Raw genomic sequence first — 24705 nt, forward strand, 5'->3', positions numbered from 1 at the left:
TGGGGGTATTTATAAACTTTGTTGTTTCGTTCGGAAACCATTTGATACTATGTACTTGTAAATGTGACATAAGGTAACAAAAAACATTAAAGCACATTTATAAATCGTAAAATTATATAAATCGCTTCTAAATTAAATCTACCAAAAATATCAAGGTGATAAATATCATTTGATTTTAAGGGAAGAAATGTTTATATTATGTTACGCAATGATGATCGTTTTACGTTTATGAACGAAAGCACATCGAAATTTCCGGAAATACCTCGAACAGAAATGGCGGTAAATTTAAAATATGAAGTAGACTAACTTCTAATGTTAAGTGCGATAGTATTTACTTTCACTTTAATAACTAAAATGTTTGCATTTTGTTGTCGTGCTTATAAAATTACAACTGTATTCTAAAATTATAACTAGGTTCATAACATATTTTTCGACGTAAAGTGGCAAATATAATCGCAAAGTAATAATTAATAATTATTCATTATTTGAATTATTATTTTTTTAGAAATTAATTTTATAACGTAACGCTTCAGCTATACTCAAGTTAATAAACTACTGAAATGGTATGCATGACCTAATTATTGTATAGCTATTGCACAGGATAAGTGAGATGAGAGAATTGCAAATATTGATTTGATAAAATATCGCAATGTTGGCGGTTCTGATTGTTTTGCTTCGCGCCGCGCACCCCGCCCACAAATGGCTGTCAAGCGCAGAAGTTAATTGAAAAATGTATTTTAATATTTTCTAATATAATTTCGTTTATTACACAATAATTGTTAGCCTGAATATGTGTTTGTGTAGTGTAAATATTAAACTGTAGTGTCTAGTGTTGTTTATTGTAAGTTGCTATAAATAATATGTGGTGTTAACTAACAGCATAATCATTAGAAAAATATTTTTTAAATTTATTGATAGATCGCCAGTGATAACTCGTGGTGCCACAAAATAGTTCATGTAAACGCAAAGGTAATTTTATTCCATTTATAAATGAATTACCTAAATCCATTCTATTTTTGTCATTTAATTTAGAAGGCGCTGGATTTTCGCTAGTTTGTCTTATATTTGTAATCTATATTCAATTACATTTCTGACGAGAATAAATAGATACTAATATTAAAACATCTGAAAACAAAATATTTATCGTCTCTTCAATTATTTACTTATCTATTACATTTTCTGCAATAGTCCTTAAATATATTTAATACTAAATGCTTTGTACGTACCGATTTGCGAAATTAGTTTTTCTATGTGATATTATAATAAAATATTTACGGTTTAGACTTTTTCTTAAAATAAAACCTTGTGGCTGGCATTGTTCTAGCCTTATTAGAATCCATTCCATCCAGAGAAAAGTAATTTGAATAGATTAGTCAATATTTTAAATGTTTATTGCCCTGTGACTTGATTCCTAACATATTTAAATACTCTTGCAGTACTCTAGTACGTTACCAACCCTGGTACAAGTATGATGCGAGTATAGTTCTGGCGTAAAGCAGTTTCTGGAGACCCGGTACCAAGTCCAGCTCTCCGATGCATTTCTGGATAGATAAACGCAGCCAGTGTGCGTACACCGGCCGTCACAGGGTGCCATCTTCATTGTCTGCTGGTAAGACCACTTGTTTTAAGTACAGCATTTTTTTTGAAACTTTTCATGCATCTATCCCTGGAGGGGTATGCGGAGGCGCACCCATGGCACCACTTATTTCCAAGTGTGTTCCGTCTCCCATGATAGACTCACCCTTATGACAACATGGGACAAAAGAATGGGTGCATTTGTTGCAGCTTTGCTATCAATGCAGGGGCAAAGGTGTGATTGATATCTAGAGTCTAGACCCATTATGAAGTATTGAGCGATTGTTACATTATTTGTGAGTCCTATTGAAGCATGTTCGGTGTGCGCAGGCAGGGCCCGCGGCCGCGTGTGCGCGGGCGGCGCGGGCGTGGGCGTGGGGGCGCGCAAGGGCATGGCAGCGCCGGTGCATCGGTTCGCGGCCGTCGACTGCCCGCCGCGTCGGCCGCACCGCACGCACAGGCACTATGCGTACGTACCACAAGTTATCCCTGTCTGTACCTATAATATTAATGTTCAAGTACCAAGGTAACTTTTTCTTACCAAAGTAGGTTCAAACCTAAAAAATATCTGTTGTGAATGGAGCCACAAGCAATTAAATAAACCGTGCGGATTTATTGTAGGTGATAAAATTTAACTTTAGAAACACTACCTTAACTATACTTGAGAATATAGTGCAAAACTTGTATTCATATTTTTATTAAACATCAGTAAGTGTGGTTGCCCTACATGCCAACATATTGTTAATGGATAAATGCTTATCTTTATTCTCAAATACCATGCAAGTTATGTAATATTATGTAAAATAGCTACAAAGTTTATTTCGCTTTGGTATGTGACATCATTAACCGAGTTTACTGGGTATGTAGTTTAACTACTATTTAACATGCAATTAAAATTCAGATTAAAATGTTACCTGTATGGTGTAATGTGAGTATAAATCGTTCAAATTTATTAAAAGTAAAATTAATACCATCTCAATCAAACTAGTTCAAAAAGTTCTTCAAAATAGGTCATTCGTTTCGGAGCTACAATGCCAAGTACCAACATACAGATACACAATTACATACCCTAAACTTAAAACACCTCTCTTTTTGTGTCAAGGGTTAAAAAAAGTATGTGATATTTGTTGACCTTCAGGTGAAATAGGCATGTAGATGTTGGTGTGACCAGACCTTAATTGCACATATACAGAGTCAATGAAGAATTGGGTGGCTCCCGGCTCCTAAGTCTGAGATTAGGTCTATAAAGAGCAAATCCCATGTTCATTCAACATTCTCCTGTTTTGAATTGTGGTAAACTGGAAATAAATACTAAAATCCTATCTACACCTAAGGAGCCGTTCAAGTATTACGTAACGCAGTTGGGGAGTAGGTGGTGGGTCTTGTAAAACGTTACGATGCGTTACAGGGTGGGAGGGGGTTTTCATACAAAGCGTTATGTAACATTGTTCTTTTTATTTTAAAGCAATAACAAAGGTATTTTAGCGACTTTCCTGTATTTTGTAACTTTAGAGTTACATAACATTTGGAGGGGGGGGGTAAAGGAAAACGTTACGATGCGTTACATGGGCGGAGGGGAGGGGGGGGGTCCAAAATCTTCAAAAATTGCGTTACGTAATACTTGAACGGAGGGGCCGTGAAGTAGGGATTCATTAGATTCTGATTGCCGAAGTCCTAACAGCTAAGTAACATGTGTCAGGCTCCCGCCAATGCCGGCGGTGCACGCGTCGCGTCGCGGCGACGAGTCGAGCCTGTACGTGGAGATACCTGCCGCGCCCGAGCAGCCCACCATCGCGAGCCTGGCCGCAGCACGCAGCGTCACCCCCGACACCTTACTGCGCACCGCGGCGCTGGGCCTCCACCACACGCCCATGATGGCCCCACATCTTAAGTTCGGAATGCTCGTGTCTTTCGCCCTGGCTACTGTATTCCTAGCCGGTGCCAAGTATTACTTCGATCGGCAGGTGAGTATTCGTCAGAGAGGGATTCAATGGGGGGTCGTAGGTGGTAATATATTTTTTTTAAATATCTAGTTCCTACTGAGCGTAAATTTGCCTTTTTAACATTATTATGTGATACATATATGGGGCATTCCACGTGAAGCGGGCACGAAAAAAAACTCGATGTCTCAGATTTTCGTAATATTTGATTATGTTATACCTGTATATGTCCTCGATCCAGATACAAAATATTATTAAAGTATAAAGCCTGGTTAGCGAGTAAAAGGACTTTGAAGTTTTGACTGGCCGGCTGGTATACGCCACTTCGAATCCAATTATCAAGTTTTTAAATGTTACAATAAAATAAATAAAGCAATGAAATAAATACTTCATTTAATGAGCTTTTTTATTGTATTTTTTGGAAATTGAAAAATGATTTTTTCTTTGAAAAAATGTGTTTGAAAGTTTCAAACTTGAATTTCACAAAGTTGGCATATTTATATATTTTTTATTTTTTTTCTAAAAATAGCTACTATTGTATAGATAATCCCTGCGAAGTTTCATAATGGGCTGAGAAGTAGTTTAGGAGCTAGACCGATTACAGTGCCGAAGCGCGGCGGTCGCCAGAAAGAGCGAAGTAGTAAAAACTTTCAATTAAACTAAATACTTTTGATCAGACTATTTTATCATGTTTTGCATCGCGCCAACGATTCAATTACATCTGATTATAATATAAAAAAATATATTTATATTACTGAAGGTGCACAACAACATTTTAAAAAGATTTAATTGTATTAACTTGTGATATTTCAAACAGGATTGTGGTAAAGATGCAGAATTTCATTTTCGTGCCACTTCACATGGCAGAACGGCAATGTGACGGTCTCGGTGATAACCTAAAACGCCTGGAGACACAAGCTAGTTTACATAACGCATCAAACAAAGCCATCACGATACCCGACCGCTTATACATATAGGTTAGAACATCAATGCCACAAACTCATATTTATTATTACTACTACTATTTATTATTATTATTCATATATATTTTAATGTTTCAAACTTGTATTTCACAAAGTTGGCATATTTATATAATAACTTTTTTCTACTAAAATAGCCAATATTGTATATAGATTATCCTTGCCAAGCTTCAAATGTTGTTGTGCACCGTCAGTAATATAAATATGTTTTTTAATATTATAATCAGATGTAATTGAATCATTAGAGCGATGCAAAACATGATAAAATAGTCTGATCAAAACTATTTAGTTTAATTGAAAGTTTTTACTACTTCGCTCTTTCTGGCGACCGCCGCGCTTCGGCACTGTAATCGGTCTAGCTCCTAAACTACTTCTCAGCCCATTATGAAACTTCGCAGGGATTATCTATACAATAGTAGCTATTTTTAGAAAAAAAATAAAAAATATATGAATATGCCAACTGTGTGAAATTCTAGTTTGAAACTTTCAAACACATTTTTTTCAAAGAAAAAAAATCATTTTTCAATTTCCAATAATACAATAAAAAAGCTCATTCAATGAAGTATTTATTTCATTGCTTTATTTATTTTATTGTAACATTTAAAAACTTGATAATTGGATTCGAAGTGGCGTATACCAGCCGGCCAGTCAAAACTTCAAAGTCCTTTTACTCGCTAACCAGGCTTTATACTTTAATAATATTTTGTATCTGGATCGAGGACATATACAGGTATAACATAATCAAATATTACGAAAATCTGACACATCGATTTTTTTTTCGTGCCCGCTTCACGTGGAATGCCCCATATTGCAACGTGTGGCGTGTGTGCAGGTGCTGCGCGAGTCGACGGGCGGGTCCGGGGGCGGCGAGGCGGGCGTGGTGTGCGCGGCGGTGGCGTGCGTGTGCGGGCTGGGCTGCGCGCTGTCGCTGTGCCGCGCCAAGCCGCCGCCGCCCGCGCCGCCCGACCGCGTCTCCTCCACCGCGCAGCGAGACCGACCCGTACGTCACCACGTTTACTTATACATACACATTTAAATAGATAAATACCATAATAAATGCGACTGAATTACCCTCATATAACATACTCTAAAATATTCAAATTATAATTTCTCAGTCATTTAATTTTGTTTTTGTAGCCGCCACCGGAGCCAACGGACGAAATCTCTCTTGGTTTACTACCCACGGAGCGCCCCCGCCCAGTCCCGGCCGCAGAGGCACCGCCCCCCTACAAGATTGCCGTACTGATGCCCGCGCGGGACCCCAGCCCCCCGCCACCTGCCTACAGCTCGCTCAGCTAGCTACTTACTCCGGTGAGCCAGGAGTTCATCATATAGACCACACGATCCGGGTAAGGTTACGCTTACTTATATCTTAAGCGGAATATTGCTTCCTCGGTTTTGATTGTGCCCCAATTAGCGATAAATATTGAGGAATGAACCTGTCAGGATGTTCCAGTTGAAAAGAGTTGAAATAAAGAAAAATCTGGAAAGACAAAAACATTAAGACAGATATAATAATTTAGCTTTAAATGTTTCATTTTAATATTCAATACATAATGTAAAGCAATATGTACATTTCAGTTTAAATGTTGATTCACATATCACAGTATTAAAAATATTTGCTAATGTTTGCAGCTGCTTACAACACATAAATGTTTGTAATTGCAAAATATTGCCTTGAACACCGCATTTATTTATATAATTAAATTAAATTATTTTACACCCATATTAATAAACAATGGTAGACAGTTTTTACCATTGTTTAAGTGTTCATGGCCATTGTTTTAGCTCGTAATTTTGAAACCTTTTCCCAACCAAGCTTAGCAACTGTCTTCTATGATTAAACAAGTATTTAAAAAGTTATTAACCTTACCCATCCCACGTAAGTCTATATTTTACACTCAAATCCTGTCTCACCGTGTAGATTTTTATCTACTAAACTGATTTAGAAATTCATTTATTTACTATCATCGACAGAATTCGAATGAATTTTGTGATCATCCCCATATTTATTTATTGTATACGTATAAATCCAGGTGCGGATTCAGATTATAAAGTTACTCTTTAATGTGTTATACGTGTTAGTCTTCGTGTAAGCATAAGTTTATGTGCATTTGACTGTGGGGGGTTATGGTCCCCGCAACAAATTTTGGAGTCCGCATCTGGTTATATTTTTTTTTTGTGTTTAGTACATTTATTTAGTTATAATTTGTAGTTTTTATACGCGCGTCGCCTTTTGACGCTGTGGTGTAATCGCGATTTTATTGTAAATAAACAATAAATAAGGTGTTCAAATAATCGGCGAATACTCTTAGATGTAATCTCATTATAGTTTTGTATCTGTTTTGAATGCGTAACGCGTAATTTTGGAGAAACCCCAATATAATCTATGTATGTATGTATGTATGTTTAGTATAGTGTAGGATGTCGTCCGGTGTATAGTGTAGTGCCGTGCTGGGGGATGTGATTATCACGCTATCGATATCGATAAATTATTTATCTCGTTTCTAGTATCGTTAAAAGTACAGGGTGTTGTGGGAAAGCGAAGGGAGTAACTAATTATTTTTGTATAATATATTAAAGCACTTTTCTTGTGTGCATATTTTATTTCATCGACTATGAAGTCTAGTTTTGGACGGCGAATTTAACGTAATGTCGGGCACAATATCTTAATGTGTTGATATTTAGTTTGCATTGACTATCTTGTACTTTATTTTAGGTATAATAATTGAGATTAAAATAATACTAAGGTAGGTACATAAAGGTTTTACATCAAACAAAGGCGATCAAACCTCTAAAACTTTTTCAGGAGGCAGCTAAGAGATAATTAGTAATAGTATTATCAGTCGTTATAGGTAGCGTGGTAACTCCCCTGGTTACATTAGGACGCATATATTTACGCGTCAGTACGTGCGATTTTTAAACGGAACAATTTGGTGTCGACGGCGCTTCGTTCAAGCACCGCCATTAGTGTTACGCAAGTCTCTAGTACCAAAATTTATTTTTATATAATTTAAAGGTACTCTTATATACGGATCTCATTATATTTTAATTGAATGTATGTATAAAGGATTACGCACAAAAATGTTTTTTCATTGGGTGATATTTAAATAATTCTATGATGCTAGATTTTGTAATTTATTGTACTTATTTTAGTGTAAATTTGCAGATTTATTGTTTGGCTACGACTAAGCTTTAATCTACTTACAATATGTACTGATTTATGTTTTGAAAGAACGAGTTACAGGGATGTATTAAGAAAAGGGAAGAAGGCATTATAGCCCCCATTACACACAATTAATGTATGTAATAAAATCACATGGGGGAATTAGGAGCTGTAGAAATTAATAGCTAAAGGTAATACAAATGGATTTTCTTCTCTTAGAATTTTGAATTATTTTGTTACCGCAAATAGAAAATTTTATAATGGATTGTAAAGGTCTATTATGTTTTTGATTTTATTTTAAGTGCCAATGTGATCCAACTAGCTTATAAATATTCACATAGATGTCATTAAAATAAACCACAAAATATAAAGCCAAAATAAACATGTTCACTTGCTAAGCCATTGAAACTTCACGAACTCTTGAATTTATCAATATTTTCTTCTATAGCACATAAGCACTAAACACCATCATGCACAGTGGTTGCCAAATAAAAAATGATATATTTTTTTTGTTTTGAAGAATATAAATCTAAAATATTTCGGTTAATTGTAAAAAAAAATTAACTGTATGAAAATAAATAAAGTCATGACGTGCGGAGGTCACCGAGCGGAGTCGTACGTAGTCGAAAGTAATTACATTGAGGTGCCATACTCGCTATCACTTGTGGCTTCCTGAAAATACTCTGATGGTAAATGACAAATTTTAAATATTTATAATATTTGGTTTATTTAGATTTTTTCACTATTCCAGGCGTAGAGATTTATCCGAAAAGTGAATTATAAAAATTAGAATTGTCTCTCTAAAAGTACATTAAATTCACCATTCATTATCCTACTTCTTTACCACAAATTCTTGGCAATTTGACTATCGAAACACTATCCAGAAAAAGAAATCTATGAAATAGAGGAAAAAAAGCAGGAATAAGGTAATCCTGTTTATAATAAGTAAAATTATCAACTTTCTGATTGTCAGTTTAGTTGTAAGATGATCTAGTCGTTAGTATAAATGTGATGTTCCCTTCGTTGGCGTATTGCGATCGTTGTTACACGTTTGTTTGTAGGACTGATTGAGTTTATCATTTTGTAACTGATGCTTGATTATAATAAACTGTGTAACTGTGACGTGTTTTCTTTATTACCTTTTTGGTGATTTGATTTTTTAATTAAAAAAATGTAAGAATAGTAAGTTATTGAATTTTGTGTTTTACCTACCAAGGCTTCGCTTGTAAAAAAATTGTAAAAGGTTTGTCAAAAAGTTTAAAATTTCAATTTAACTTTTTATGGATAGGTTTGCGTCAAATCTTTCCGTAGTATTGTAACACTCTTTGGTCAAATCTTTCAGGAGTCTACAGCCAGATAGATATTTTCATTTGCGAATTCTATATTTATTATTTATGGGTTTTTAGAAACATTTATTTTTTCTAGAAATAGGAATTTAAAATTCATATTTTCATTTTATGTTTGAAAGAGTAAAGTTGCAGACTAGAATTTTATTGAAATCGATTAAATATAAAATAAAAATAAAGCACCTATTGTCTGATACAGGTAAAACAAAAACATTTTTATAGAATCTATTATAGTCTGTCGGTAGTTTAACACCTTGTAGTTAAGGTGTTAAAACCTGCCATTGTGGCCCATGTAATATTGTGTGTCGGTCCGGGATCAACCTGTGTATATCCGGTTCCTACAGGCCGGCGTAATAGTGGCGACTATATATCAGCCCTGTATATACCGTCCCACTGCTGAGCACGGGCTTCCTCTACCACTGAAAGGGATTAGGCCTTAGTCCACCACGCTGGCCTAGTGCGGATTGGTAGACTTCACACACCTTCGAAATTCCTATAGAGAACTTCTCAGATGTGCAGGTTTCCTCACGATGTTTTCCTTCACCGTTAAAGCGAACGATAAATTCACAAAGAATACACACATGATTTTTTAGAAAAGTCAGAGGTGTTTGCCCTAGGGTTTGAACCTGCGAACATTCGTCTTGGCAGTCCGTTCCACACCCAACTAGGCTATCGCCGCTTAATAGTGGCGACTGCCGAGAGGTAATCATCTCTCGTCAGTCGACACTGTATTGGAAGCCTCTCCTTTCCCTCAGGTACATTGAGATCACTGCCGTGCCTGTATTAAAAACATAAAGGATATTTTTGGATTTTTTATAAATGACAGTACGTTGGAAGGTTAAAACAATAAATATAAGCTCATATATTATATTTCATTAACATTTAAGTACATAAGTGAAATAAATATATGTTATCTAAATTACACATGTATGCTAACACACAACAGAAAGTGGTGCAAAGTGTAGTTAAAAAATTAATACATACGTTATTTGGTACTTAATATGGGCCAGTGTATTTCGATATATTAAGTCAATACATTATGATAATATAGGGGTTAAATAAAAACAAATTCATAATTTTTGTACTTGTACTATCGAATTACACCAACAAATTATTAAATATTTTTTACTTTTTTTTTTATTATTTACAAAAGATAGTATACATAAAATTGATATTACATGCATAAGAGAAATTCATAATACCAAGTTTTTGTTTTGATTTTGGAATCCTAATAATTGTTTGGATTATTTCAATTACCACTACTGAACATGGAATGTTGAATTTAAATACTTTTTATTATTTTTTAAATCTCCAATAATACCAGTTTTACCTTAAATCAAAATTTTCATAAAAAGTTTTATTTGTTCACCAATTTAATTAAGTGTATACAACTGTCAATTAATATAATTTAGAATAAATTATTCAAATAGGTATATTTAGAGTACAAGAAAAAACATTCATAACTAGATTAATTGCAGACTGGGACCCCCAGACCGAGTGTTAAATACGGCCCTGTTCTAAAAATGCATTACTTCGCAGTTCATAGGAAATGTACGCACATAGCTGTCTTTATTATAATACCCTTTTACAATAAAATAAAACCTTTCATTCTTCAAATAGCACTAATAGAGACAAAAAATATGACTAGCTGTCAAATATAACTACAAATAGCTAAATAAACCAAACGATTGGAGTATGTACCAAAGCTTTCAGTAAACGATCCCGATCGCTTTTTTCAAACCCTCTCAAAAACGGACCAATCAATAGTTCTTTTGACATGCTCACAAATAACTAATTATGATTGGTTTATTTTTGGAATCGGTTCGAAATTTAAAATTGTTGGATCATTTATTGAAAACCGCCGTTAGATATTTTATGAAAATTTAAAGACCATAAGACATACATATAGGCGAGACCATTTTATATTTAGCGTAAGAAGAGCGAGGACGACTTATTTCTATAATAAAAATCCATAATATTTTTTTTATTTCTTCCAAAACATTAAAATTTCATACATAGTTTCATTACAATGTAGTTTTTAGCCGTACTTAAAGAAATAAGGATCATTATGGAATCAAGAAAAATATTTTTAATGTATTAAAATTATACATTCTTCAATAAAATATTCAGTATCAGGTCGTTCTTGCATTAATGTCTTCAATAGCATTGTAAAATAAATTTATAATTCTATAAAACAAATACACATCTATTTTGAAGAGGTAGAAAAACTAAATAATTATAACTTTAAAACTTTAAATAAGTCACAGATTTATTCTACACAAAATAAAACTGAAAAATCTGTGGACAATCCAATTTTGGTCTAAAACGTCTGGAATTCTCAATAAGATTCGCCGTAAATTGTGATAAGTTACGTATATTTATATTCTGAAATAGTTTTACATACTCACTACTTATACATATAACATTGTTCTAAGCCTTAACAAAACTGGTATAAATATCATCTAAAAGCCGCACTTCATCATTCATAAGTCGATTACGTTTCATAATAAATAAATACACCATCACACCTTCCATACGTGATACAAGCCTTGCGTCATGGATCGCGATGCAGAAGTGAATGTTGAAATAATTTGTACCAATACTCATAAATTTCATTATAAGTCAATAATTTAATTTTGACTAAGCATGATCAAATGTTTATTATACAACTAGACTACTTAAAATATTTATCTAATTCCAAACCAATTTCAAATACACATTATGGGTAATCGAATTTGCAAAAATAATTTTACTGATCATGCCCTAGGTTTATACCTTAAAAATAAAATCGTAATAATTATTGACATTTTACTTTCTTCCAGACTATGCACAGGATGTAGGGAAGAAGAATTAGTGGAATTTTTATGTTAAGTAATTAAAAAAAAACCAAAGTGTAATGTCTTTGCAACATGATGCTGTTTGATTGATTTTTGTATCGTAAGCTGAGTGATTTTTATCTAAACATTACTTTTAATTACCCCCATAATAGAGTCTTGGATACGGGCCTGTATAATATTCAGTAAAAGTTAACTTATTTTAACGAAAACTATGTCATGTTACGTGCAGAAGAATATTTATAAATACATATAAATAATTCAGATAGTCTGTGTATTCACTATTTATTTCCTACAATGAAATGCAAGATCTGTTAATTACATCCATAAATGTCAAATTGACAGATAACTGACAAAGGTATTTATCATTACGGCCAGAGGATGAGATCACGTATAAACAAAGTAGACCGGCACAGGTAGAAAACCTCAGCTCCTTACTAATCCAATGAAACCTTAGCGGATTCCATCTTCCCGAGCAATCGAACCAATAACGGACTTAATATAAAAGTCTTTTTATATCCTCAGATAAGCAAATCGACCCCCCAAATTATTTCCCGAATCCGCTACTGCTCATAACATCAGAATATATTAGAAGATAAAATCTACAATTGGTTCGGTTTGTAAGGTAAGTAAAGTAGAAAAATAAACTTACTAATGTGGTAGTGTGGTACCTATTTTAGTTATCGACAAACAACTTAACTCATCGATTGTATATGTCAGCGGGGTAGCTAGCTACATATGTACCGAACGATTGGTAGATCAGCCCCCTTAGAACGTAAAAAAAACGCGACTCATAAGTCGATGTTTAATTTTGATGTTTGTGATCGAGAGACCAATGCCATCAGTCATGTGTTAGTCTCTCAACCAAACACAATGAAACGACACATGTTTTTTTCCGCCACATTCTAAGCGCACTGGCAACTTTCGTCTCACGCGCTCAGGCAAGCCCCGTATACTGGATCAAGTTATTTGACGACATCTATAATGTACGCTAGATGGTGTTTAGTTCCTTACGATCATACCCGCTGTATCTCGAACAATTTCACATCCGTGTCGTACCATATGGGAGGGTCCACGTTTCTGTACAGAAAAGAAATTCAATATTATATTAAAACGAAAAAAAAATGCGTTAATCTTGAACATTTATTTTTTTGTTTGTATGTGAAAAATTTTATATACTTTCTTTAACCACTGATCCGATTTTGAAAACTATTTGTCTAATAGGAAACTGAACTAAACCAACCAAACGTATTACAAACCTACGCCGTAAAAAAAATGATTCGTGACGGTTAGAACAGCTCTAGAAAAACAATTAAAATAAATATGTATGACTGAATCGATTTTGAAAATTCTTTCACTAATAGGAAGCTACATTGTTCTTGAGCTGCTGTTGTTATATTACTGGGGTACATATAGTCTCCTTTTTATTCCGGTTTTTGCCACTTGCCAAAGGTATTGTAGTACATTATATAGTACTGACCGTATGTATATAACGCCCCACAAGTAGGTGCGGAACCAGGCCGCGGTGCCGGCGTTGGCCTGGTACTTGCGGATGAGGATGGGGTGCGGCACCGGCAGCAGCCCCACCAGCGTGCCGTGCTGCAGGAAGCGCAGGATCTCCGACTCGTCCGTCAGCCCCCTGCGACAAACAACATTCATGCACTTCTATATATTTTTTTTTTTTATATGGGCGTGGAAATTTGATTCCACTATACTTGATGGTAAGCGGAGTTGGTTCTGAATTTATTTATTTATAATTATAATTCAATGAAAGTTTACAGCACTTAGCCAAAACACTTACATCTAACAATATAATCTAACTCTAAATCTAACAATATTATGACAGCGATAACAATAAAATAAAATTCAAACAAATAACAAAATAACTAAAACTATTTCCAACACTTAACTTACTAAGGAACATTTTGAAGCGTTTCTAAATATAACTTAATACTATTGTAAACATGAATAGAATATTGATTGGCAAAAAACGATTATTCCTCGTCAATTGACATCATTATGTCGGTATGTTTGCAGTTAATATCACTTACTGAGATATTTTTGCGGGTTAACTGGTACTTCCTAGTACCGTGTTTGTTATCAGGTTCAATATAACCACATTGTCGTACAATTATAAAATTCAAAATTACTAAATTATACGTCTTATATCGGCGTATGTCTCATATACAGCATGTTTCAAAATGTGGGTATCAACTGGGACTCCATAGTACTATTTGAATATATCGATATATTAGACACTAACTTGTCGATGCATATCTTCTCGACCTGCGGCACCAGCACCTGCAGCAGGCGCATGATGGTCTGCAGCGGCAGCTTGGAGCGCCAGCTGGCGACCCACTCCGCGCTCGGCCGCCACTCGCCGCCGCCCTCCTCGCGCCGCAGCCCCCCGCTGCTCACCGTTATACTGTCCCTCTGCGGAATGTTTACATATTAGGATATCAGATTTACTTTCAATCCGATTGGTGGATAACATGATGAAAATCCATCCATAATAATTTGTTACAATGAGTTCCATATCGTGGTCAGACGGTAAAAAATAAATTCTTACAAAAAATATTTTAACTGCTATAATATTTCGTTGACATTGGAGACATCTTTTCTTCTCTCATTTCCCAATTATCATTCCTCTCAAAATATTGATAATGCATATCCGTCCATATACCTTCGATAGTATAACAGAAAAGTAAAATATTAAAACCGCGATAAAATTCGTAAAATAGTTCAATTTAAAAGTATAACAGTTGATAGAAGTCTCCAGTATGCGAGTACTCACATGCGCGACAGTCCTGGGCTTGTCGTCGTCGTCGTCGGCGGTGTTGTGCGGCGCGTCCTCGCCGTCGGGCCCGCCGCGCCGTGGCAGCAGGCGCGCGCTCGTGTCGGGGCCGGGGGGCGCGGGGGCGGAGGCCGGGGGCGCCGCCGCCGGCTCCGGGGATGCGCGCGGGGGGTGCGCCGACTCGCGCTCCGTCATCGCGGCGATGGCTGCACAGGGGAAGCAGGGGACTTAACAACACACGAGAATGATGATTGATATTCAAATAATAATCGATCGATTGTATGATTTATCCAACACTAATTAAATTAAACTAATGCTATGATCATTGTGTAACACGTTACTTAAAGTGCACGCAGCATGACAGAAACAGGGTGTTCTACAGTTAGATGATTTAAGATATCCTCAGCCGCTGAGTTCTTAGCGATGAAAGCATTACCTAATTACTATATTTAATGCATAGCTTATGATGAACTCGAAATCAAAACAATAATTTTAAATATCCAACCTTGAACAAGTACAAAGCAGAATACACGGATACAAATGAGTGACTGACCTGGCGTTTCTGGCAGCGTGGCGTTGAGTGTACCTGGCTCGGCGGGCTGCGCCGGCCGCGAGCCCTCCATCGGCGTCTCCGCCACCGACTCCGAGCTGCGCGACCTGCACGCAATACATTCGTTATTATATACTATGTTAGGAAAACACAACACTTTATTTATACTAGACATGTATGGTAAGTTTTAAATGATCCCTGCTTTATGTTTGTCATTTATTTTATTAACTTCCTAAAACATACTGTATAATACATAGCATAGAAAGTTTATTTAATTTTTTTAAAGTAGTCCAGTACCAGTATTTTTTTTTATCTAGACTTGGATTCACCTTACTATTTATAATTAGTTCCAAAAAATATCAGCAGGTGTCTGCTCATTCAATAGGATGGTGGTGTGGCTTTGTGCATATCGTGTGTGTGTGTGTGTGTGTGAGTGAGTGAGTGTGTATGTGTGTGTGTGTGTGTGTGTGTGTGTGTGTGTGTGTGTGTGTGTGTGTGTGTGTGTGTGTGTGTGTGTGTGTGTGTGAGTGTGAGTGTGTGTGTGTGTATGTGCGTACCTGTGCAGCGCGGCGGTGTTGAGGAAGGCGGCGCCCTTGGCGGCCTGCAGCGAGCGCGCGATGGCAGTGTGTTCGTGCGGCAGGTTGGCGAGTGCGTGGAACACCGCGCGCTTGCGGATGATTGTGTACACCAGGTTCGAGTTACCTGACGACACACTATTACTTCATATACCACTCCACAACAATTTAACATATGCGGCATTCCACGTGGAGCGGGCACGCAAAAAAATTCGATGTCTCAGACTTTCGTAATATTTGATTATATTATACCTGTATACGTCCTCGATCCAGATTCAAAATATTTTTAACGTATAAAGTCAGGTTAGCGAGTTAAAGGACTTTGAAGTTTTGACTGGGCGGCTAGTATACGCCACTTCGAATCCCATTATCAAGTTTTTAAATGTTACAATAAAATAAATAATGCAATGAAATAAATACTTCATTTAATGAGCTTTTTTTATTGCATTTTTGTAATTTGAAAAAAAGATTTTTTCTTCGAAAAAAATGTGTTTTAAAGTTTCAATCTTGAATTTCACAAAGTTGGCATATTTTTTTTTCTAAAAATAGCTACTATTGTATAGATGATCCCTGCGAAGTTTCACAATGGGCTGAGAAGTCGTTTAGGAGCTAGACCGGTTACAGTGCCGAGGCACGGCGGTCGCCAGAAAGAGCGAACTAGTAAAAACGTATAATTAAACTAAATACTTTAGATCAGAGTTTTCTATCATGTTTTGCAATGCTCTAAGGATTCAATTACATCTGATTATAACATAAAAAATATATATTTACATTACTGACGGTGCACCACAACATTTGAAACTTGGCAAGGATTATCTATATGCAATATTGCTATTTTTAGTAGAAAATAGTAATGATATAAATATGCCAACTTAGTGAAATTCAAGTTTGAAACTTTAAAACCCATTTTTTTTTCGAAGAAAAAAAATATTTTTTCAAATTCCAAAAATGCAATAAAAAAAGCTCATTAAATGAAGTATTTATTTCATTGCTTTATTTATTTTATTGTAACATTTAAAAACTTGATAATGGGATTCGAAGTGGCGTATACCAGCCGGCCAATCAAAACTTCAAAGTCCTTTAACTCGCTAACCACTGACCAGACTTTATACTTTAAAAAAATTGTATCTGGATCGAGGACACATACATGTATAACATAATCAAATATTTCAAAAATCGGAGACATCGAATTTTTTGCGTGCCCGCTTCACGTGGAATGTCCCATATTCAATATTTCATCATGGACATACAATGCCCCATATCAAAACGTAAAAGCAGAAGATCCTAATCGGAGCTGTATATTAGTCGAGTAACTCAGAGTTCATTTTATATTATCCATCTGTAGAAAAGCATATCAATCAAAAACCAATCAATACTATTATGCGGTAAAATTTGGACAAATCCATTGACACATGCGGAAATGTAATTTTTTATAAACCAGCTAAAACCAGACCTGAGCTAATGCCCCACCTAATGGTAAACTTCTTAAACAAATCTAATCTAATAGAACTTATCGCCTCCATAACTTCAAGGTATGGGAATATTACTAAAGTACTAACCGTCAAATTGATACTGTATCATGTTGTTGAACATCTCGAGCAGGAAGAACACGAGGTGGTGATGGTGCGGCTGCGAGAACAGGAACCACGGCGTGCTGAACGCCTCGAGGAGATGCAGGAGCTTCGTGGACGCCACCATCGAGAGCGTCTTCAGGTATGGGGACACTGTGCGGACACCAAAGAGTTTTTAGAAGCTGATCATGTTGGAAATCAGTATGAAGTTAGTCACGAGTAGGATAACTGCTTCTGTGTGAATTTTGAGTGAATGATGAATTCTGAGTTTTGTGACTGATTTGAGGCTGGATATACTATTATTCTCTGAAAGAATTCGACCGATAAGAGTCAACTTTTATACCTATATCTCTACATTTATTGTAAATAAAAAATATGATTACAAGATCCAAAAGATAATGGCTTCTTGATTAAATATCAATTCAAGAGTTACCAACAACATCCTTACCATTAACAAGTATAGTGAGCAGACAGTCAAACAGCGGCTGCAGGCGCTGGTGCCCCGTGGTGATGATCTTGTGAAACACCACCACGAGCAGGTCGGCGTGCGTGCCCGTGAACACCGGGATGTCCATGGGCACGGCGGCCGCGTACGGCTTGTTCAGCCGCACGCCCAGGTTGCGCTCCCCGGACAGGAGCAGCAGGATGAACACGCCGATGTGCATCAGGCCCACGCGAGCTGGAGAAAAACGGTTGTTTTAGGCCAAGGAATTAAATGTATACAGTCTCATTTGTGTTTAAATATAAATAGTTTGTACACAGATATAATAAGTTGTATATAAAAATATATTTATTAATTTCCGAAATATTTTTTTAAAGTTAGTACAGAATTTTAATCAGGGTCTACTGACGATAAAAGACATTACGATGTCGATTCCTTTAATTTAAAACCGAATAGTTTTGGTTGTTACTCACACTGGTCTGCGCGTGAGTCGTTCAGGTGGTACAGTATCGGCACCAGCACTTCCAACACGTCGCTACTCTTCAGAACGTAATACATGAATTTCTGACAACAAACAAGTATACGATACATAGTCTTTTTTCTCTGAATACTACAATCTAGTGATATAAAAATAAGAAAAAGTTATGTAACAAGCTTAGCCAGTGCACAGTTAGGGATCCAGGCAAAATAGTAAAAAACGTACTATACTATGGTCTTTTACAGTTCACGTCGACCGTATTTACAAAAATTTACAGTAGTGGGAACAGTATTGAATTTTTTATCATCCAGGCCTGGACACTTTCTATGCTCACCTCCCCGCTCTTAGCTACTCTATCCTTGCTACTATAATTTAAAAAATCTTCTAACCAACCTTGTTATAATCACACATCTTCCAGAACAGCACTAGCAGTTCCTGATGCAGGTTGACCTTCTTGGCGGAGTTGGGTAGGTAGGTCTGCGTGAGTGGGTTGTTCAGCAGCCGCGTGACACCACGGAGTGCGAACTGGAAGTCCTCGTCGCGATGGATCCGGGACAGGTAGTTGATGAACAGGTTGTCTGGAAGGCTCTGGGGAAGAAGTATCATGTATCAAGTTCCTTCGTTCCATGCCTTAGTTCTTCAGACTGTCAAAGGACCTTAATTATTTCCCCGCGAAAAAAAATTAAATTACGACTACTCAGTTACAGGCAACATGAAGTTTGTCACAAGTGACAACAGAGCCAATGATATTGGAAACTAGCAGATAATTAATAGAGTGTTGTAACTAACTTCAAATCGGTCAAGACATAGCAGCCGTACTGTATGAAGATTCTTATGGTGTAATATCTTTCTTTGTGAAAGTTTGTCTATGTTCACGAGCATTATTTTCGTTTGCAGATCATTGAAGCTAGTGAGTTATTACACAACATCTAATGTTCCAGGAAGAGAAACGCGCTGTACATCTGTGCAATTCCATAAGACTGGGAAATTAAAATATAACTATTTTTTATTTATTTTTGTCCGCAAAAATTTTTTATTAAATTTAATGTCAAATATTCGCGTAAACATAAAAAATCATTAAGACTCGGAAAAAAGATTTTTTTCGGTAGTTTAATATCTAACTGAAATTTGACCAAACAACATGTACATCACACTTACCTCATCTGATTCTTCGTTGACAACATTGCTTGTATCATGGTCTAACGTCACTATCAGAATTTGTAGCGCCACCTGCCGGCAATAACGAGAAGATAAGGCATTCAATTGCAACAAACTTCGTGCAGTTAAAAACTGCGATTGAAACAAAATAAGTACAGTAGGTAACTCCGTTTGCAGTTAACTTCACATAGCAAATTAAATCTGCACATAACTTCATGCAATTAAAATATCAATAGTGCATTCAGTTACATGTTTCAGTGGAATGACAAACAACACTTTGTAATTCAAGGTGTTGGATGATGTTTCTACTGTTTATGGGCGGTCGTATCGCTTACCATCAGGCGAACGTCAAGCTCGTCTCGTAATTCAAAGGAATATCAAAAATCTTTTGAATGTTATCACACATTAAGTATTTAAATTTGTCATTTATATATACATATTAAAGATAAAATACCTCGACCAATGGTTCCAACGTGTCCGCAAATAGCAGATGGTTGTACGGCAAGCCGAGTCCCACGGGATCGTAGGAACATACAGTATTGAGGAGAGATGTAAACAGCGGCAGGGCATGACGGTTCTCGGGGCTTGTGAAATATCTGCAAGTCAATTAGGTATTAACAAGAGTTCTATGGGAAATCTTCGACTATGTGACTGGGGGCAATGTTGACCATTAAGGAGACCCGATTATCTGATGTTAATAATAATAATATCAGCCCTGTATTATATATTTGCCCACTGCTGAGCACGGGCCTCCTCTACTACTGAGAGGGATTAGGCCTTAGTCCACCACGCTGGCCTAGTGCGGATTGGTACACTTCACACACCTTCGAAATTCCTATAGAGAACTTCTCAGATGTGCAGGTTTCCTCATGATGTTTTCCTTCACCATTAAAGCGAACGATAAATTCACAAAGAATACACACATGATTTTTAGAAGTCAGAGGTGTGTGCCCTTGGGATTTGAATCTGCGGACATTCGTCTCGGTAGTCCGTTCCACACCCAACTAGGCTATCGCCGCTTATTATCTGGTGTCACCAGGTCATAATCAGGTGTCAGGTCTGTCTGGAAGTGTTTAAAGCTCATGTTGACGGGCACGTGTACGCACGCGATCCACTTGTTGTGGTGTGTGGCGGCGTGGTGCGGCGGCTTGTACACGGTCTCGCTGAAGCAGGTGAGCAGCAGGCGCAGCAGCTCCGCGCGCGCCGCCTCGTGCGCCGCCACGCGCGCCGCCGACCGCGCGAACCCCACGCCGCCCGCCCAGATGTACTCGCAGCTGTCCAGCGACGACAGCTCTTCGGCACGCTCCTGCACCACCACACGACATACAGAGCCGAGGTCGAGTGACCTCGGTTGCTTCTCGTACCTACTCTGATATCTATAAATCTTTGCGGATCAAAAACAAATACCATGCCTCTGTTCCCGAGAGGCTAGCCAGAGATGCAACTACGAAATCCACTTTTCATGTCATCACATGTAAATATTAATATTATTTTTGAGTGTCATAGGATATTTCGCGTACACAAAACGATTAAGAACACTATTATAATATACTATAAATTAATGGAGGAGTAGTCCCAACTTCTAAGTAGCAATCAAAAATCACCAAAGGGGTCAGGAGTGGGTGAAAAACAGCGCCTACTGGGTTTTAGACCTTAGACAGCAGTTAAAGCTGATCTACTTAATTATTAAATTTTTTTGTTACTTTATTTTTTATTGTAATTACGCAATTACATTGTTGTATTACGAAGAACATTGATTGATGCCTTTCCTCCTATATAAAACAGTATTTAAAATATGATACTATTTACAACTGGGACATGACCTTGATATCTAAACAGGATTAACACATCCGGTACAGACATGCATTTTGATTAAAGGATTCGCAGTTAATATTTTACGTTGTCATATGTTCGGACTAAAAAGAAGAGTACCTCTAAAGAAGAATATACTTTAAAAAGTATAAATTTTTACGTAATAAAAACGAGATCAATTTTAAATGCATAAATTTCATGTCAATACATTTTTTATTTATTAGAAATCAGTACGACTAAGATAAATATCTGTAACAGAAGATTATTTCTATGTTCAACATGACCGATAATAGTTTTTATCTTTACGTATTTATATCAAACCACAGAATATGAATTAAATTTATACATTTGTGTAAAATAAATTCAGGAATTCTAAATATTGCGCTCTATCTAAATAACTATCGTGTATTTAACTATTTGCTTTTATTATATCACAGTAAACTAACTAGACTGCACCTGAGGTATTCGCAATAATAAGTCGTCAAAGACAACCAGTGGATAGCATGGATGGGGTGGTGAGGTTGAGGGTTCGCCCCAAGCCGCACTTTAAGAGAGGCAGCATTATATAAATGAAAAATATGTATCTTGTATTAGTTTTTATGTAGAGTACCCGAGACTAATTTTTATTTTGTTAAAATGGCCTTGGGTGGCAAACATTGACTTCGCCACGGGCGGCAAGAACCCAGGTTAAGCCACTAACCAGATCTAATGAGACTTGCCACAATTACGGTGGTCTGTGTAACCGATCTACAGTTGCAAAATTTGTCATTAAGGAGTTACCATTAATTAAATGACCGACATTACTGAAAGAAACTGAATTATGGTTGATTATAATATCGGTATCGGCGTAGGCAGAACATCTACCCTATCTATAATTAACAGTCAAAATACAGTGGATGGTATTTATACGTATTATTTGGCGGGCAGTTTAACTATAACAGTGACCACCACTTATCAGATGCACTGTCTCTTCATTCGCCTTCAATATAAATAATACAATTAATATCGTAAATGCTTCAGATCATCTATAAATGGCTCAATTTTTATTTTTAGATGAAAATTTAACTATATATTTTTTTTTAATATAGGTGCATATTTTATTTTTGAGTTAATTACCTATACACATTTTTTTATCCGCCCCTGTTTTAAGTTTGGAATAACGACTATGCGTTTGTTGGATCATAAAGTCCAAAAAACCTAAATCGTAAACAATTACCATTCTATACAGTCAATACGTCACACGCCCTTGTATCGAGACAGTGCGAGCAAACAATCCACAGCACTTAAATGATAACGTTTCCATAGCACTGTTATCACTAATCAATAGTTATTACTCACCGGGCCGGAGCGCTTCGTGCTGACCACCGTGAAGTCAGGACAGAACAGGAGATCCTGGAGAATAAATATATTAGTATAATATATGTACATATATTTTTCGCAGGTCGACCAATATGGATTGCGGGCTCCATACACGCAACTCGACCTTGATAGTATGTATTAGAGATGTAATAAAGATGAATGATGATTAGCATTTGACGGTAACCAGATATAAATTATTTAACATTAAAAAAACAATACAGAATTTTTACCGAAAAGTAATAGAACATTCAGAAACTGATATTTTATTTTCATGATTGAGGAAGTTGTTACGGAATTGCTGTAAAACCTTGAACAATGCTAAATCATATTTTCACATTGTAAAGACTTAGGCTGATATTTTTTGTAGATGATTACTGCAGTAAATTAAAACAGTATCAATGAAATAAATGCAATATAATTTTGTATTTTTTTTTATTTGTAAAAAATGATTTGTTTTTAATGTATGTGATAACTATTAGAAAAAAACTCACATTAGAAAAACCTAAATGTTCATGCTTAGTTAGTATTAATTAAAATTTCAGGTCTTATACAGAAAATATTGTTTTTTTTAAATCAATTTTAATTAATAATGTTAAAACGACTTACACAAATAGCGTTGATGAGAGACTGAGCTAGCGGCACGGACTCATTCTCAGCTGCGGCGGGTAGTGATGACCAGAAGAAACCGTGCCATTCAGGCTCCTCCAACATGTAGGGCAGCACTCGGGTGAGGAGGCGGGCACAGTTTAAAGCTAGAAAATAGCTAACTTTGAAGCTAAATTCTGATATTAAAACCACCCTACAAAATGTGGTGTTACTCAATAATTATATCCACATAATTTGAGCTGAATTCTGATATTAAAGAAAAACTACAAAATGTGGTGTTACTCAATAAATATATCCACATATATAAAAAAAACAATAATTCATACATACTGAGGACGAAATGTCGAATTTTCTTGGTACTCCAAGCAATAACAGAACAGAATACTGTTTTATTATGTTTAGAACATTATAATTATTTTTGGGTGCCATGACCCCCATGGATATCTACTCAATCCATACCTGATGAATATGTTTACTAGTACTATATTATAGCCATATTACGAAATCTGTGTGAATGAAGAAGTACTATTTTTCTAGCAAACATATATGTTTCTGTATATAAAGATATATTATTATCTAGACTTTAATTATAATGCAAATACATCTATTATATTACATTAAGTAACAATATAAAAAAATCAAATGAGAGTAAGATATCTCATTATGAATATGTACCAAGGTGAGTAATCATTATTTATAGAGTATTATCACTTAGACAAGAGGACAGATTGCCATCAATAATGCCTTATTGTATGAATTTTAACAGGAAAAGACATTTGAACGAGTGTTCTTTGAAAAACTTTTCTTTGTTATTGTTATGACTTGGGCTTCGTAATTACAAGATACTGGAGTCTGAACATCCCTATTGTAAAAATAGGATTTTTTATCTATAACATTATAAAATATTGTTAATGCATTCCAATGATAAAGTTTGGTATAATGTGTTTAATTAACCTGTTTGTTGCTCTCTTTGAGTCCTGCAGCTGCTGTCGACAGTTTTCACCAATTTCTCGACAGCCTTGTACACGAGAGTCGCCAGGTTGTTCGGAGACTCCTCTCGTAATGCCCGTATCTCAGCCCCTGGCACTAGTGCGAACACATCTTGCACGTTGGTAACGCTCTCCGACCAAAATTGGTCCCAAAAACTATCGTCAGACGCATCAATAGGCTGAAACGAAAAATTCATCAATAATCGGGAACGATTGGTAAAAACAATAAATTTTTATAATGTAACAATCATCCAACCTGTGTTTTGGACGTCAGTTGCACTACTGCCTTTCTAAAGTTTAATTTTGTGTCAGCGTTACCCATTTTAAATGATTTTATTTAATTAAAAACATTAAATTCATTTCATGATACATTCACACAAAACAATGAAAATGTCACACTGACAAATGACAGTGGACGTGTCAAAGACAACAAATTTTAGTGCCAACCAATCATACCAGTCGGGGAAAAATAGGTTTTTCTTTTAAACATATGCACCTAGTCTGTGTAGTGATGTTGCCAGATTCTATAA

The 24705-nt window shown here is 36.1% G+C and overlaps 2 protein-coding genes across 3 annotated transcripts; one reads left to right on the top strand and one right to left on the bottom strand.

Moving 5' to 3' along the window:
- The first annotated feature begins 440 nt into the window (after window positions 1-440).
- On the top strand, window positions 441-8783 carry LOC115446546. 2 transcript variants are annotated; one of them, XM_030173232.2, is made up of 7 exons: window positions 446-841; window positions 919-969; window positions 1437-1609; window positions 1906-2044; window positions 3275-3539; window positions 5328-5495; window positions 5633-8783. In XM_030173232.2, the coding sequence occupies exons 3-7, from the start codon at window positions 1534-1536 to the stop codon at window positions 5792-5794; spliced, it is 810 nt and encodes a 269-aa protein (XP_030029092.1). In that variant the 5' UTR covers window positions 446-841; window positions 919-969; window positions 1437-1533; the 3' UTR covers window positions 5795-8783. The 2 variants fall into 2 exon arrangements, with proteins under 2 accessions (XP_030029093.1, XP_030029092.1); XM_030173233.2 differs by lacking the exon at window positions 919-969 and having other exon boundaries at window positions 441-841.
- A 1075-nt stretch (window positions 8784-9858) lies between these two features.
- LOC115446568 (protein HID1) lies at window positions 9859-24597 on the bottom strand. The gene is made up of 17 exons (XM_030173274.2): window positions 24432-24597; window positions 24141-24354; window positions 23187-23332; window positions 22560-22613; window positions 20516-20715; window positions 19864-20005; window positions 19410-19481; window positions 18645-18839; window positions 18247-18337; window positions 17780-18010; window positions 17320-17484; window positions 15743-15887; window positions 15189-15292; window positions 14636-14841; window positions 14105-14274; window positions 13322-13480; window positions 9859-12921 (listed from the first exon to the last, which is right to left on the bottom strand). The coding sequence occupies exons 1-17, from the start codon at window positions 24495-24497 to the stop codon at window positions 12858-12860; spliced, it is 2424 nt and encodes an 807-aa protein (XP_030029134.1). The 5' UTR covers window positions 24498-24597; the 3' UTR covers window positions 9859-12857.
- Between the last annotated feature and the right edge of the window lie 108 nt (window positions 24598-24705).

This window comes from Manduca sexta, chromosome 14 (assembly GCF_014839805.1).
Source record: "Manduca sexta isolate Smith_Timp_Sample1 chromosome 14, JHU_Msex_v1.0, whole genome shotgun sequence".
Taxonomy (NCBI): domain Eukaryota; kingdom Metazoa; phylum Arthropoda; class Insecta; order Lepidoptera; family Sphingidae; genus Manduca; species Manduca sexta.